We start from the raw sequence: 16,883 nt of genomic DNA on the forward strand, positions 1-16,883 counted from the left end.
CGGTGTGTTGTTGTTGTACTTTGGAATCACAGATTGTAATCTTGGAAGTATGACCGACATAAGAATTTTCAACGGAAAATGTCATTTGAACAAGCAAGCACATGTCAGACACTTTTGTTCTGACCAATTGAGGGGGGAAAAAAAAGTACAGTAAATTGCGCTGCCAATGATGATTAAATCTAACGATCGCTTAGATCGGATCACGTCAAACTGTGCAAATTATTATTATTGTTATACTTTCTCAAATTGTTAATGTTAACAACATCAGCATTGTATGACTATGTGTAGGCTATTTAGTGTGTATTAGCATTACCTATAGATCTAATTTCCAATATTAATTTGTCATACCATACAATCCGCCATCAAAATGATAAGTTTAATTATTGCAGCAGCTGTGAGAAAAGGCATAAATGATCCTCCTCACATGCGATGTATTGTACTAGCTGGGACTCGTTCTTTATGTATACAGACGTGACGCAAAGACATGCTTGAATTTCCTGCGGAAACCCACCAGTACCACCCGAATTAAAAAACATTATTACAAGCTTACCGTTGTGAATCGGGCTAAGGTAAGGAAATAGTTTTGAACACTGGCTGGTTTGTACATACCCAAAAATTAATTTAACCAAAAAAAAGTTACGGGCAGCAGCTTTAAGATAAATATTCACAACAGAGATTTGTTGTAATAAAATGCTATTCTAAAAAACACAAATATTTTACAAAATAGCTGAATCAACTGTAAGGGAAACTTTGCTCGAGTGACCTATCAGAACCATAATTATTACTTTTACATAATTTATTTAGTAAATTTCCATGACTTTTTAAGATATGATTAATTTCAATGACTGTTCCATGCCTGGAAACCACAAATTATTAGGGGCCAAGCACCGAAGGTGCGAAGGCACCTATTGTATCCGTTGGCGTTCTTTTTATTATTATTCTGCTTCTTCTTCTTCTTCTTCTTCGCTCTGGAAGTCTATGGCAGCCCATAGAACCGTATGGTAAAAAGTTGTGAAATTTGGTACACAGTTAGAGGACAGTCTAAGCTATGTCCATAGCAAATTTGGAGTCTCTAACTCAATCCCTCTAGCGCCACCAGCTGTCCAAAGTTGCACTTATGTTTAAGTTAATAACTTTCGAACCATAAGGGCTAGAAACAAAATTCTTTTTTCCTCTGATTCATTGGGTCAAGACATCATTTTCCGTCATGAAAATTTTTCCGCGATTTTGAATTTTCTGAAAAACCTACTTTTTCGAACTCCTCCTAGGCCGTTACTCCGATTTTCACGAAAATTGAACCAGATCATCTTCAGACCATGCCGACAAAAAGTTATGGAATTCAAGTCGATTCCTTAAACCGTTTTCGAAAAACATGTGAACAAATTGTTCATAATGCTTGCGAAAATAGACATAAGGCTGTATCTCCGCAATGCTTTATCGTATTCAGACCAAACTTGGTACATGTCATCAAAAGCATGACCTGAGTCAACCTGCAGCGTTTCGGCGCAGCGCCACCTACTGGTCCAGAGATATGAAAAATTGTTTTTTTTTGCTTATAACTTTTGATGGTTTTGTCCAAAAATCATGAATTCGGTCTCGTTGGATTCGGGGCATCATGCCGAGTCAAATGATATCCAATTTTCCCATATCGGCCATTTTGACCATCGGCCATTTTGAATTTTGTGCTAAAATGCTGTATTTTACGAACGCATTAGCGTATCATTACGAAACTTGGTATGGGTCATCAGCACAATGCCCTGAAGGAGCCTGAGAGGTTTCGGACCAGCGCCACCTTGTGTTCAAAAGTTAACAAAATTTACAAAAATGCTAATAACTTTTGACTATATTAACCGATTGTAATGAAACTGACCTCAGTTGATTCCTTGGGTCATGCCAAGAACACAGATATCAAATTTGCCATAGTCGGCTGAACTTCCTGTCCGCCATATTGTTTTTCTTTAAAAACCTACTTTGTCGAACTCCTCCTAGACCGTTGCTCCGATTTTCACCAAAATCAAACCGTATCATCTTCAGACCATGCCGACAAAAAGTTATGGATTTCAAGTCGATAGGTCAAACCATTTTCGTATACCGGAGCAACGAATTTGAGGCATGATGCAAAACCCAGTCTTTAAGCTGTATCTCTAAAATGCTTTGACATATTGACACCAAACTTTGCGGTTGTCATTGTCAACTCACTCTGACCATACCGCATGAATTTGGCCACAGCGTCACCTATTGGTGGAAAGTGATAAACCAGTAAATCTTTATTATTGACTGTATATGTGATTTTTCAGCTCATTTGCCTAAAATGATCCTAATAGGTCTTTAATTGCTCACTGTTGCAGTTGGTCTGATGCTCCCAGCCATGTTGGCTGGCTTCTTGTGCCGTTTTTGTGCTTGGCCCCGTAATTGCTGCTTGCAGCTATATTTATTATTATTATTATTATTTCATTTTTCATCCAAGTTGCGATGATTATCCCCATTCACAATGAAATTTCACTGGATCAAAGTTGTGCTCCACATACATATTAAACATCAAATATGCTTGGATGCTCTGTAATATTGTTTTTTTCTCTCTATTCTATTCTATTCTATTCTATTCTATTCTATTGAAAAAGCACATCTAATGTGACATCTGTTAAGGACATTGGTATTCTAAAGTCAGTATGTCCAACATAGTCTCTGATGTTTCCTGATCCTAAATGGCAACCAAACAGCTGTAGGTTTGAACTTCATAAGAGTTGATTCTATATTAAATCGATAAATCACGATAATATGGTGAATGGTTCAAAGCATTTGCGTGGATAAGAGTGCAATCAAATAAAGTAACGCTAGCCAAATTATGGGATAATTGCATTAAAATGAACCACATGTGATTAATCACGATTAATCGATTTGACAGCACTAGTCAATTCATGAACTGACTGTTTTTTGTTTTTTTTATCTCACCTTGATATTGGGGTGAAGTTGTAATAGTGTTCGTTTGCTGTATTCGCTGTTTATGCCGAGAGCCAGTTCCACCTCCTTGTACAACATCACAAATATCCGCACACCCTTTTGCTGCAAGAACAAACAGTTCTTGATGATCAGTAAAGCAAATCCACCAGTCAATATTAATATATAACCAAGAAAACAGAAAACACCCTGGAGTGTAAATTATTACATTAGAACAGTGAATGGAAAGGTTTTATTGCTGGTGCAGTAAAGCCACAGATGGACAGTTTTTCACAGCAGCTATGGGTTGGATTAACTCACCGCTTGCCGTTTCAAAATGCAATCGAGTCGCCAGCGGTTGCCCTCGACGACAGGCCTCTTGAGGAAGATCTCAGGGCTCAGCCTGCAATGACACACAGCACTGACCTTATGAGCAGGGGAAGCATTTGTAACATCAAATATGCATAAACGTCTAGTCTCACATCTCACTGTCGCTTACATAATTTCAAATGCATTAAGCTAGGGAAAAAAGCAGACACACACACACACACACACACACACACAGGAATCTCACACTTGCAGGATGTCTGCCGCATTGACTGAGTGATGCTGTAACACAGCACCAGGCATCTGTCTGATGAAGGTAACAGATCTGTTTGGCCATTGCTCCCAGCTGGAGGTGCCCTCTGAGAGAATGCGTACAAAGTATACAACTATCTTTCTTTCCCTCTCTTTTTCTGCTACCTTCCTTTGGACTTTTCTTTCAGTTTATGACCTAAATGTTATGACAAGACAAAGCAGTAAAGCAATACATCTAATCTCATCCATCTGAGCTGTTGTGAACGTGACAAGCAACAATACATCGTGATAGTCACTTGTTTCAAGTTTCACAGTTCTCACACTTAAACTGAGCAATAAACTGTTGCAGTCATACTTGGTAACTAGATAATGATTTTTAAAAAAATCTAATTAAAAAAATAAAAAATAAAAAATATCATCGTCAAAATATCATTGCGCCTGCTGCACCCATGGTACGGCAGCAAAGTTCCTAGTTTATTACGGTTTATTGGAATGAGAGTATAGTACCTAGCCATATCGGCCTAGAAAATTGCAGCTTTTCATTTTCCGTCGGTCTTAGTACACGATGTAACTACAGAAGAGTCAAGTTTTGAATAGGAAAAATATAGAAACTCTTTGGTCATTTTTGAGCGAGATGCTAACGGTCTAATCAGATTCAATGAACTATGCTAAGCTATGCTAAAAGTGGTACCGCCAGACCCGGAGTTCAGCTGAATGGATTCGAAAACGGTAAAACTCAACTGTTTAACTCTAGGGGAGCTGGAAAATTAGCTACTATTTTCAAAAAAAGTGGAGTGTTCCTTTAAAAACCTTAATTTCATCTTGGATGACATGGGGGTGAGTAAATTACCAGAAAATTTTTATTCTAAAGTGAACTCTTTAAACATCAAATATGTGTAATTTTGAAGTTTTGTATGCACATTCATTTTCTTTTTGGACAGAAAAAGCACTTGCTGTGTTACGCCTGATTAGGCCACTGATATCCTAAAGTCTGCTGTTGTTTTCTGTGTTCAAAAAAATCCTCTAAGAAATGCACTCCATTTCCTGCTGCCTTCCTAGAACTGGGCAAGGTTATTGATTTTCACCTCTGGAATTTATTGAGGAAACATTAACCAATGCAGTTCTCTGTGCATTGTTTCTGAAATGAATCAATAGTAACAAAAGGAAAGAAGAATATATGGGAGGGGTTTTATCTCAACATACCACCAGTCAGTGATAAAGATCTCCTCCTCTGCCTCCTCCAGCGCATTTGCCACATCCTCCATGTACTGCTTCCCATTCACATACCTGAAACACACACCCAAGCAGTCAAATCAATGGGTAATGCTGATAGTCCCAAGCTCACACTCTCACCGTTTCTAAAACTTAATTACATAATTTTCATTATTCAGGGAACAAGCATGCTAATAGGTCTTAATGCTGCAACAATGAAGAACAAATCATCTGCCCAGACCAGAAGTAAAGCTGCTGCCCTAGATACTATCTCGCTCCTCCATAAGGTCAAAAGAGGATGGAGTCTATGGTTACACTTTCCCTCTCATTCTCTCATGTTACTCCTGTTAAACAGGCTTCACCCGAAGACACAGCAGCAGACGGCTGAAGCTTTCGCATGTTTATCTGTTCTAGAAAACCTGAGAGTCGAGACCTGCTTCTGCTAGTTAGATTATTGATTTTTTCTGGATAGTTCTGAAAAACATCAACTGAAAATTGTGAGAAAAGTCGAGAAATAAAAAAATAATATAATCACTAATATAATATAATACAATTGAATAGCTAATATAATATAATTTAAGCTAAAAGTTAGCTTTAGTTTGCTTAGTAAACCCAAATAAATTATATTATAATCATTAATATACTACAATACAATAAAATATAATACAATATTATATTTTTAACAAATAAATAAAAATATCTAAATAAATAAATGTAAAATATTATATAATAGCCAATATAATTTAATATAAAAATAAAGATAAACGTTAGTTTTAGTTCACTTAGTAAACCCAAATTATTTATTTTTTCAATAAATAAATATAATATAAAATATAATACAAAAAAATATGATACAAAACAACAGCTAATATAAACCCAAATTATTTTTATTATATTATTTATTAATAAATAAAGTTAGTTTAGTTTGCTTAGTAAACCCAAATTATTATTTTTTCAAGAAATAATATAAATCAATAATGCAATATAATAATACATAAAATAATATATTATAAAACTAAAAGTTAGCTTTTTTACATTTCCTGAAGAAAATGCGAGTGGTTCCTACCAGTGTAAAAGTTGTTGCCACAGCGCTAAGGCTTTGTGGGGTGGTTGCCAGGGTGTTGCTAGGTAGTTGATTCTCGCCCCAAGTCAAAAGTGCCCACCACTAAGGATCTATATGATCTTTTCAGTCATTGGATGCACGTAAAAAGCAATAATTACCATTTAGATGGGATGTTCTTCTGTTCATTGGCAAAGGAACCAAAGCGGTGATCCTTAAGGAAATTGCTGCCGTACTTGCGCACAAATTCATCAACTGCCTGTCCCCACCAGCGGGCATGACGGTAACTTGTGAACTTCAGCACCAGAGTCCTTTAAGAAGCAGAAAGCTCTTTCACTTTATCAAAAAAATAAATAATTGATGGTGCATGTCAACTGCATTTTGCCTTAATGACCGCATGAGGCTCGGTTCACACACCTGGACAGACTGTCTATGCGGACACCATGCTTCGTCTCAGTGTCTTTAGTGTCCATTTTGATGCCGAACGCCTTATCCATCAGCAGGACAAATGAGATGGCACCTGAGTCTGGCTTCATGAGGAGTAGGGAGGAGTCCTTCACCACCATCCACCTATAAAGACCAACAGTAAAATATTACAAGATGGGATTTCCTTGAAAATCATCTCTCTCCATTTTTAACCAGGGTGATTGTGATCCTATGCAAGCGGAGAATGAATGATACCACACTGACCGTTTGGACCAGCGGTAGCACATTTTGCTGTGACCACAGCAGTTCAGTCCAGGAATACGGTGACCTCCTGACCTTTTCAGAACCATACCCTCCCTAGGACGGAAACAGTGCAAAATGTCAAGGATCGATTACAAAAAAAAGACAAGAATATATCTATAAATAATTATTAAAACATTTTTAGCCAATAAACAAAGCGTTCTTACAAGCCTTTTGGTCCCAAATCATGAATGAAGGACAGCTGACTCACATCAATGAATTCCATCTATGGCAAAAAAAAAGACAAAATTATTTGTTAATGCATGTAAATTTGCATTTAAACAACTAAAAATACTGTACATAATCCAAATATATACATACCGTTGCATGGTAGTTTCTATACATTGGCATTTTAAGCAGCTTATTCAAGTAGTCTTCAAGTTGTCTCTGTGAATAAAACCACACTAGTTAGACACAAATCATCTGAAGATGTCAGCAGTGTACTACAGAAACAGGAAACTGACTTTTCGACTAGAGACTTGCTCTTCCCTGGCCAGTTCTTCGCCTCCTCCCCGGGGTAGACTTGGCATGTGCCGTTCAAGGTTCCTGTTTATAGTGTGCCTTCGCTCTGTGTGACTATTGCAAAGACAGAGGAAGAAATCTTAAGATTACCAGAAACACACTGCATAAAGTCAGCACGTAGACCAGTGGCGTTCGTGACTCAATCACTGCCCTATAGGTGGGATGAGACAATAAATTGATGTACCCTTTTGTTGTAGTACTATTTACATTTATGTTTAGGGAAAAATATGATTACATATACACTAGAGTTGAAAAGTTTTGGGTCAGTAAGATTTTTTTTGAAAATTAATCCAGCAAAAATGCATTAAATTGATCAAAAAAATTTATAATGTTACTTCTACTTTCTATTCATCAAAAAATAATGTATCTTGGTTTCCACAAACATATTAAGCAGCACAGCTGTTTTAAACATTGATAATAATAAGAAATGTTTCTTAAGCAGCAAATCAGCATATTAGAATGATTTCTGGAGGATCATGTGACGCTGAAGACTGGAGAAATGATGCAAATTCAGCTTTGATGTCACAGCAATAAATTACCTTTTAAAATAGAAAACTGTATAAATTGTAATGATATTTCAGAATATTACTATTTTTACTGTATTTTTGACCCCAAGCATTGAATAGTAGTGTATATATAACAATATAATATTATATTGCATATAAAAAATATATTTTAAAATATAACATAATATAATGAAATTAACTAAATGCAATTATTAATATAAATATATTATTAATCCTTTTTAATATATTATTTATATACTTATAATACAATCAGGTCACCTGCGGGAGGGCAAAGGAATTCTCAGGAAGGTCTTGTAGGCACGGAGTTCCCTGTGAAGCTCCATAAAATGTTTCTCCTTCCTCTTTACCAACCAGGTGAAGTTTCCGTGCCTCATCTCTATCTTAAACACTGCCGGAAGCACCTGGATACAAGACCAGCCAACAGGGATAGAAACTTCTGTGATCATTTACTCACTGTCATGTCATTCCAAATCTAAATGCTTTATACTGAACAACACAATCAAGTAGAATTGGATGAAAATACATGTAAAACTATAATATGACCTTAGAAGACTTGGAATATAGTGTACATGCAAGTCGTATGGACCACTTTGATGGTGCTTTTATGGTGTCTGTTTGGACCTTGACAGATATGGTCTTCATGGTCATTGTATGGAAGGAGCTTTTCTCAAAATTCTCAATTTTTGTGTAAAAAATAAAATAAAAGCATCTGGGTTAGAAACAACATGACGGAAAGCACATAATTAACTATTTCTTTAAGATTTCAGCTATTTAACAAACTACTTCCGAAACGAGTGACGAGTGTTCATCAGATTCTTTAACAGGGCCTTTTGTCATTATTCTTCTGAAAAACAATTTTGCATGTGCTAAGTATTTTCGTATATGGTGTCCAAATCTCCAGGGCAACATGTAAATTGCCCTGGCAACCTCTAAATCTCCCAGGCAACAAATATACCTCGTCAGCCCACATACTAACACTTCATGAAAGGGAACAGGAGTGGGAGATCTCACCTTAGAGACGCTTCTCTGGGACGTGATGTTGAAGCGATCCTGGGCAGAAGTGAAGCGTTCCACCTCCAGGATTTTGGCGGTGATGGGAAGCGCAGTAAGAAACACTCGTGCCCCCGACTCTTTAAAGCCTTTTGTTTTATACACAGCCGAGAAGGGGATGCGGTTTTCTGTGGACAAAATACTTGAAATTAATTTCTGACAGTTATACACACTACTGTTCAAAAGCTTGGGGCCAGTAAGATATTTCTTTTAATGTTTTTGAAAGAAGTATCTTAAGCTCACCAAGGCTTAATTTATTTGATCATGAATATTGTGAAATATTATTACAATTTAAAATAACCATTTTCTATTTTAACATATTTTAAAAAATTTAATTTATCCAAACATTACACCAGTTTTCAGTGTCACATAATCAGAAATAATCTAATATTTGGTGCTCAAGAAAATTTCTTAGTATTATCAATGCTGAAACAGTTGTGCTGCTTAATATTTTTGTGGATGTCATAATATTCAGGATTCCTTAATGAAAAGAAAGTTCAAAAGAACAGCATTTATTTGAAATATAAATTTGTACATAAAATTGTAAAAGTATTTACTGCCACTTTCGATCATTTTAATGCATAGTTGCTGAATAAATATATTATTTAACCCTTATAGGGTCTTTGGGGTCTGCACAGACCCCAAACGACGTTTGCTCAATTAAAAAAAAAATGTTCTCTTTGTCCAAATGACATGAAACTTTGTACAGTTGTTAACACTTTCTAGATCTACAAAGAAAAAAAAAATTGGAGTGATAGCTTGTTTTTATGTTAGTGTAAAAAAAAAAAAAAAGGGTCACACTCAGGGTCTCCGGGGTCTCCACAGACCCCAGACAACAAAATGTAATTTTGTAACAAAATAATTGTTTTTTAAAAAACAAATGTAATTTTACTCTGTTTATTAATGTTTTTACTTCATATTTGTGCAGTTTTTGGAGGATTTTTCATATCTTTTAAATTTATATAAATAAATAAATATTTTTTTTATACAAAAACAGCTTATTATGTAAAATTCACTTTATAAAAGACCAACATTTCTAACTTTCATTCATGGGGATAATTTGACATGGTTTAGTGTAAGATTTGTGCCCACATTTTGGAAAATGCAGTTATAAAAGTAAAAAAATATCATTTTTACCAGTAGATGGCTGCAGAGCTCCACTATTTCCTATGTGCTATTTGACTGACGGAAAGACATCTTTTCACAAGTATTTTTCAGTTGGATTTATATCGAAATATTATGAAATCACAATAAAATGACTTTGTACTGAAAAAAATAAGTTTTTCAAAAATGTTGATTTTGAGGATGAATATTGTCCATTTTCTAAGTGGAGTCTCATCATAATGTAACAATATTGAAAAACTGATTTTTTCCATTACAAAAAATACTAAACTTTGACAAAAAGTAGCTTTTATTGTTATAATTGTGATTTCAGAATATTTAGATATGAATGCAACTGAAAAAAACTTTTGAAAAGATGTCTTTCAGTCAGTCAAATAACACATAGCAAATAGTGGAGCTCTGCAGCCGTCTACTGGTAAAAATGATTTACTTCTATAACTGCATTTTCCAAAAGATGGGCAAAAATCTTACACTAAACCATGTCAAATTATCCATGTTATCCCCATGAATGAAATTTAGAAATGTGGGTCTTTTATAAAGTGAATTTTACATAAAAAGCTGTTTTTGTACAAAAACCTATTTAAAAAAATATTTTTTAATTTATTTATATAAATATAATAAATATGATAAATCCTCCAAAAACTGCACAAACATGGAGTAAAAACATTAATAAACAGAATAAAATTACATTTGTTTAAAAAAAAACAACCAAGTATTTTGTTACAAAATTGCATTTTGTTGCCTGGGGTCTGTGGAGACCCCGAAGACCCTGAGTGTACTTCCCAAACGAAGACCGCACAAGGGTTAAAAAAGAGAATATCTTACTTGCCCCCAAATGATAGTGTATATGAATATTATCTCAACAAAACTTTTTTCTCCTCTGTTTGGATTATTTTGTGATTTTATGTAATTCTTTATTTCTTTTACCTGCACTATTGGGGTCCCGGCCATCAAACTCCTCTTCCCCATCACCAATGTCAAGTTCTCGTGTGTCCAAGTTCTCCATGATATCAGTCATATCATTGGCCACCAGATGCAGGGTGCTTACCGTGGGTTCTTGCTGTCGCAGCATGGCTAACAATCGGCCTGCTGGCCAGGGCGCTCCTTTGAGACACACAACACTTTTTTTAGCATGGGAAATGAGGAAGTATTAAAACTGTTTGCTCTTGACATAAATTCTTCAAACATTCATGGAATGGTATGAGATATGATGTTCATCTTGTTCAAATATTGTATCCTCAATAAAAAAAATGTCAAACAAACGTGTGTGTGAGCATGTGTGTGTGGTTTGACTTGTTTGGGGGGAGGAATGAGATTAGAGAAACTCATTCAGGACTGAAACAGGAGACAAGTCTCTGCTGACTGTATAGAGTTGAGGGCTAAACAGGGGACAACGGTGAGCAGTCTGCATTCTCAGTCCTGTTCCTCTTTCCTCCTAATCGCTCACAAATAGGTTCAGGAAGCATAAAGACATCACATACAAAACCAAAAATCCCTCTTTTGTCCAGACATGATACATGTACCCGAGCAAAGCAATTCATTAATGTCACAACAAACCTCACCTTTGCACTGTCCAGTGAAACGGACACAAATCAGAGTTTGAGTTTAAAGATAACTTATTCTCTGTTTAAAACCAATGAAAAGGCATTTTTGTCCATAGTGTGCCATAGTACACTACTGTTCAAAAGTTTGGGGTCAGAAAGACTTCAAAGAAATTATTCAGCAAGGATGCATTAAATTGATCAAAAGTGAAAGTGAAGACATTAACATTGTTTCTTACAATGTTTCTATTTCAAATAAATGTTGTTCTTTTGAACTTTCTATTCCTCACAGAATCCTGAAAAAAGTACCATGGTTTCTTCAAAAATATTAAGCAGCACAACCGTTTTAAATAATAAGAAATGATTTCCGAAGGATCATGTGACACTGAAGACTATAGTAATGGCTGCTGAAATTCAATGTATTTGACAATATTACTGTTTTACTGTTATTTTTTATAACCTTGCTGAGCATAAGAGACTTCCTTCAAAAACATGAAAAAAAAAAATCTTACTGACCCCAAACTTAGTCCTTTTTTTCATCCTCCTTTACAATCATCAAAACTATCTTACTTTTTCATATGCTCATTTCGCATTCAAAAGATATTGATCATAATGAATCATGGTTGAGATGTCACATTGGTCTTTCTAGGAAATGGCATGTCATAATGAATACATATAAATTATAAAATCGTTCACTCTTCATATCAGTACTAACCATGCAGAACAAAATGACCAGGATGAATAATTAACTTTTAAAAGTTTAGTCTAAACTAGACCTCATATTTCATGACATTATGATACCTGTAACACTTTAATCCACTCTAGACTAAGCAAACTGTGTATGTGAATGGGTCTGTGGCTTCCAAGTGAATGTTTCTTGTCTATAATGAAATAAGTCTTGTTAGAATAGACGCTCTCGGAGTGAAGATCTATTAAAGTATAACGGTTGTTTCCATGGATGTGAGATGGAGCCATCACAATCATCACATCTGCAATGGTTCAGACACTTCTCTGCTGAATGAGCTGTTAGCGGACTTAAAGTGTGATTACGAAAAAGTGGATTTTCTTAACCACAACAGCAGGACTAAAATAGATCTGCTCCTACTTCCTTTAAGATGATTCGCTGATACAAAGGCTTTTGAAGAGAAGTTCATTTTAAAGAACACAATATTGCAAAACTGCAGTCTCAAACCAACCTTGGTTCAAGTATGGAGACACAAGCAGTCTCTAGTCACCCTGTGGTTTTCTCTCTAAGAAAAATAATAGAATTACATTGATTTTGGACTCGTATCAGTTTTCCCAATGTTATGATCAAGAGCAATGCCTTGACAACTAACACTTCAACAACGAGAGATGCACTAAAATTCTGGCTGATATGATAAGCTGATCATTATTTTCATTTTATAGTCGATAAATAGTTTATATAAAAATTCTATACTACTGTCTCAATCAATAAATTAAAAATAAAACACTAAACTAAATTCAATCATTTTAAATAGTTCAACTGAATTTAGGCATCACAATATTATAATGTTCAGTATGACGAATGGATATTCATTTAGAGATTTGATAAAGATTACATTTAACAGTGTTAATAAATTATTAGCATTTTTTTAAAATAACTTAAGTGTTAGATGACGACCAAGGTAATCTATGTAAAAATATGGGAAATGAGCATGTACTATAAAAATACAATATCAACCAATACTGTATATATCCAATATTAACCAAAAAAGGAACTACAATACTGACGTGTGTTTCCCGTACAACGACTTACTACTTAAAGGATTAGTTCACTTTTAAATAAACTTTTCATGATAATTTACTCACCCCCATGTCATCCAAGATGTTCATGTCTTTCTTTCTTCAGTCGAAAAGAAATTAAAGTTTTTGATGAAAACATTCCAGGATTTTTCTCCTTATAGTAGACTTGAATGGGCACCAAACGGTTGAGGGTCCAAATTAGGTTCACTGCAGCTTCAAATTGTTCTACATAATTCCAGATGAGAAATAAAGGTCTTATCTAGTGAAACCATCGCTCATTTTCTGAAAAAAAAAAAGAAAATTATACAAGTTTTAACCTTAAATGCTCATCTTGAACTAGCTCTCTTCTTCTTCTTTATTAGAATTCCAGCAGTGTAGATGCTGCTAAGTGTATTGCTGCCCTCCACAGGTCAAAGTTTGAACTAATTGTTATATACTATTGAACTAGCATATTGCATATAAAAATTAGTTCAAACTTTGACCTGTGGAGGGCAGTAATACACTTAGCAGTGTCTACACTGCTGGAATTCTAATAGAGGAGAAGAAGAAGAGAGCTAGTTCAAGATGAGCATTTAAGGTTAAAACTTATATAATTTTCAATTTTTTTCAGAAAATGAGCAATGATTTCACTAGATAAGACCTTTATTTCTCATCTGGGATCGTGTAGAACAATTTGAAGCTGCAGTGAAACTAATTTTGACCTTCAATCGTTTGGTGCCCATTCAAGTCTACTATAAGGAGAAAAATCCTGGAATGTTTTCATCAAAAACTTTAATTTCTTTTCGACTGAAGAAAGAAAGACATGAACATCTTGGATGACATGGGGGTGAGTAAATTATCAGGAAAAGTTTATTTAAAAGTGAACTAATCCTTTAACTACCATAGTATGACGTATCGGTGAAGAAATCAACTAGCTAGTCACGACTGTTTTCTGAAACCGTATTGTCACTACTTTGTCATTCACCACCATGTTGGTTAATGTCATGCAGGTGGTCGAGTAATAACTTCTTTTAATTAATCCATTTGATATCGAAATAATGCTAGAATTTTGCTCATTATGGACATGGCATCTGAGGAGTAATTTTCATTTTCTCAGTTATTTTGCTAGATTTCCAGATTCAGTCATAGGCTAAATGACGTAAATGACATTTGTATATATTCTAAATAAAAGATATAGATTGTACTGAATGTCAGCTTGCTTATTTTGCTCAAGATAAGGATTTATTAAATCCACGTCATGCAAACAAGAAACTATGCTTCTAATCACAGCTCGAGAGTTGTCGTTCCAAGCACAAAACTTTGCGATGCTGTATGTTATTGGAACTATGGTTTCAGGAAACACCGACTTGTGAACTATGCTGATAACGACTGAACTTGTGACCATAGCTGGCTAACAATGCTTTCGGGAAACAAACCCCTGCTGATATATTGCACATCCATACTAAATAGTGCTCTGGAAAAATCTTAAATTCTGAAAGAGCATTGGCAAGAGCTTTCGGCTGTTTGAGAGATCCCTTTTCACAGAATTATTGGTTCTCGTTCACCAATTCAACTGGCTCTCGTCTCGTCCACCAATTCACAAAAAGCTCAATTTGGTAAATGTGGGCTCCTACAGTGATGAAAGGAAACTTACAATATAAGTTTCAGGCAAAAACAGGCTGCTGTGGGTAACAGAGCTGAAGAGTTAAAACAACACATTCACCAAAGTAACAAATCACATAGGTTTGCCATCAAGTTTTAAAACGGAACAAGGACAAACACTAGATGTTTTTCCTAAAAATCCTCGTAAAAGCCACAGACATGCGGACGTACGCAGGTCAAAGACTTTATTCAAATATTCCTCGTTTTATGTAAATCAGACAGTCAAATAACCTTGAGTTCCAGTGTTGATACCTGTCACACACATACACAAATCTCTCTCACATCGTGAGGTACCAAAAGCAGCCTTTTAATGGTTTACATTTCAGTGTTGCATAGTCTGCAAAACACAAATTCACACATGCACCACTTCTTGTACCGCCACTGACTTTTGCTGAGAAATTTTCACCTCCATCAGGATGTGGAAACAGATCAGTTCTGATAAGATGAGGAATGCAAGCATGCATTCTAACAGTTCAGGAAATCTCCTGTTTTCACTGACACACCTGCAGGTGTGAGGGTGGAGAGTGATAGATTTGCTGAAAAACTACTTCTTAAATAAAGGAGCTTGACTGAAAAGCAGCATCAAAGTCACATTCCCATCACCACAAGATAAACACCCTCAAGTTCTCCACACCCAACCTCATGCTGCTTCAAGTGTCAAACTGAAGCACACAGAAGTATGTTTATGTAATTGATCCCCTAACTAAATTAATCCCCTAATGTAATTGAAGTCCTAGGTGTTTAAAATGTATTGTGAGAAAATAATCACACTTTTTAGTACTCAGAGTTTGTTAAAAATCACGCACATGTGCTACAAACATGACTGATGCCACAAATTGTGTACTTATTTGGGAAGGGTGTACTATTAAGCGATCAGGGTTATGATTTATATCTGGCAGACAATAAACTGGATGCCAAATTCTAATTTAAAAAAAAAGACCCAAGACATATTTAAGGACCAGTATATTATAGATTTGTGAGTGGGCCAATAAAGCTGTGTTTCCATCGAAATTACCTAGAACAATTTGTCCCAGGAATTTTTTCCCCCAGACCTGTTGCTGTCTGCGTTTCCATCGTGGTCTAAAGTACGGTGAAGATTAGGCAAATTAGTCCGATGATGACTTTCCAGTTCCTGCTGGATTTCGTCCACTGCATATATGCTTTATAAAGCCTGAACCTTGTCGTCGGTCCATTGTTCGTATTTTTTGTTGATTTAAATAGCAAACAACTCTTACTGCACACACCACAACTTTTTAAATGCTGGTTGAAATAAAATGCTTTGTGGAGTCAACCAATCAAAATGCTGTGTGATCTCAACCAATCAGCATGTTCAGTGCCCAAGTCTCACCCCCAAAAGTCCCTGAATTTTGAAAAAGTACTACCTCATGAGCAGGGACTTTCTGAGGGGGAAATTTTTTACCCGGAAGTTCATTTAGACCCTAAGGTTGAAACACACCAAGTACCACCCCAAAGTCCCTAGTTCCTGGGGAAAGTTCCTGCAGTGGAAACGTGGCTCTAGAAATCACCCTCCCAACCACTTAAGGTGCTTAAGTATACTTAATTTTCCGCGTTTCTAGCCTTTCTTTTGGTTGTAAAAAATCTAGTGGACTGTTTTTAAAGCGCTCAAATCACTCACACGTGCACTGTTGTACTCATACCATACGTCCGGACACTGTGCTGCATGCGGACAATGTGCGGGAACATCCGCGAACCCACCTGATGACGAAAATTGCGTCACATGGACAGTGCGCAGCCGAAGTATACTTTGGGGTTTAGAGATGCCCTAACGACATTCAGAATCCCCTGGCACCTGCATTCAAGAAAACCCACAGAAAAACTTCTTGGAAATCACTTAAGAGATGCTTAGCAACCATTTAGAATTTCCTAGCAACGGCATCCCAATTAAGAACATCTAAACAACCAAATAATGTCTTGCAATCCACCAAGAGATGCCCTAGCAATCACTCATCACCCCCTAGCCACTACATAAAAAAGGTCTTGGCAACAACTACTCACAACACCCTAGCATTATGACAGCAAATTTAGCAGAAGCTCTCACATTCTCTTAAAAATTTTAAAAATATAGTTTTAATTAAAGCATTTAATTATTTTGTTTCTGTTTTATTCTTCTTTTATATATGAAAAGGAAATGGTAGGTTGCACTTTAATGATTAACAATATGGGCTTTTTGGTTAAAAAAAT

The 16,883-nt window shown here is 35.7% G+C and overlaps 1 protein-coding gene across 3 annotated transcripts in view; it reads right to left on the reverse strand.

The window, feature by feature from the left end:
- Positions 1-16,883, reverse strand: part of pld1b (phospholipase D1b) — a 35,848-nt gene that overhangs the window by 11,179 nt on the left and 7,786 nt on the right. For all 3 annotated transcript variants that reach the window (XM_048174428.1, XM_048174426.1, XM_048174427.1), the window contains exons 2-13: positions 10,663-10,839; positions 8,575-8,741; positions 7,822-7,964; positions 6,979-7,090; positions 6,836-6,901; positions 6,682-6,740; positions 6,479-6,571; positions 6,206-6,358; positions 5,950-6,099; positions 4,720-4,803; positions 3,259-3,340; positions 2,953-3,063 (exon numbers count right to left, since the gene is read on the reverse strand). In XM_048174428.1, the coding sequence (XP_048030385.1) occupies positions 2,953-3,063; positions 3,259-3,340; positions 4,720-4,803; positions 5,950-6,099; positions 6,206-6,358; positions 6,479-6,571; positions 6,682-6,740; positions 6,836-6,901; positions 6,979-7,090; positions 7,822-7,964; positions 8,575-8,741; positions 10,663-10,807 (1,365 nt within the window). In that variant the 5' untranslated portion in view covers positions 10,808-10,839. The remainder of the gene's footprint in view (positions 1-2,952; positions 3,064-3,258; positions 3,341-4,719; positions 4,804-5,949; positions 6,100-6,205; positions 6,359-6,478; positions 6,572-6,681; positions 6,741-6,835; positions 6,902-6,978; positions 7,091-7,821; positions 7,965-8,574; positions 8,742-10,662; positions 10,840-16,883) is intronic.

The sequence above is a fragment of the Megalobrama amblycephala genome, linkage group LG22 (genome assembly GCF_018812025.1).
Source record: "Megalobrama amblycephala isolate DHTTF-2021 linkage group LG22, ASM1881202v1, whole genome shotgun sequence".
Lineage (NCBI taxonomy): Eukaryota > Metazoa > Chordata > Actinopteri > Cypriniformes > Xenocyprididae > Megalobrama > Megalobrama amblycephala.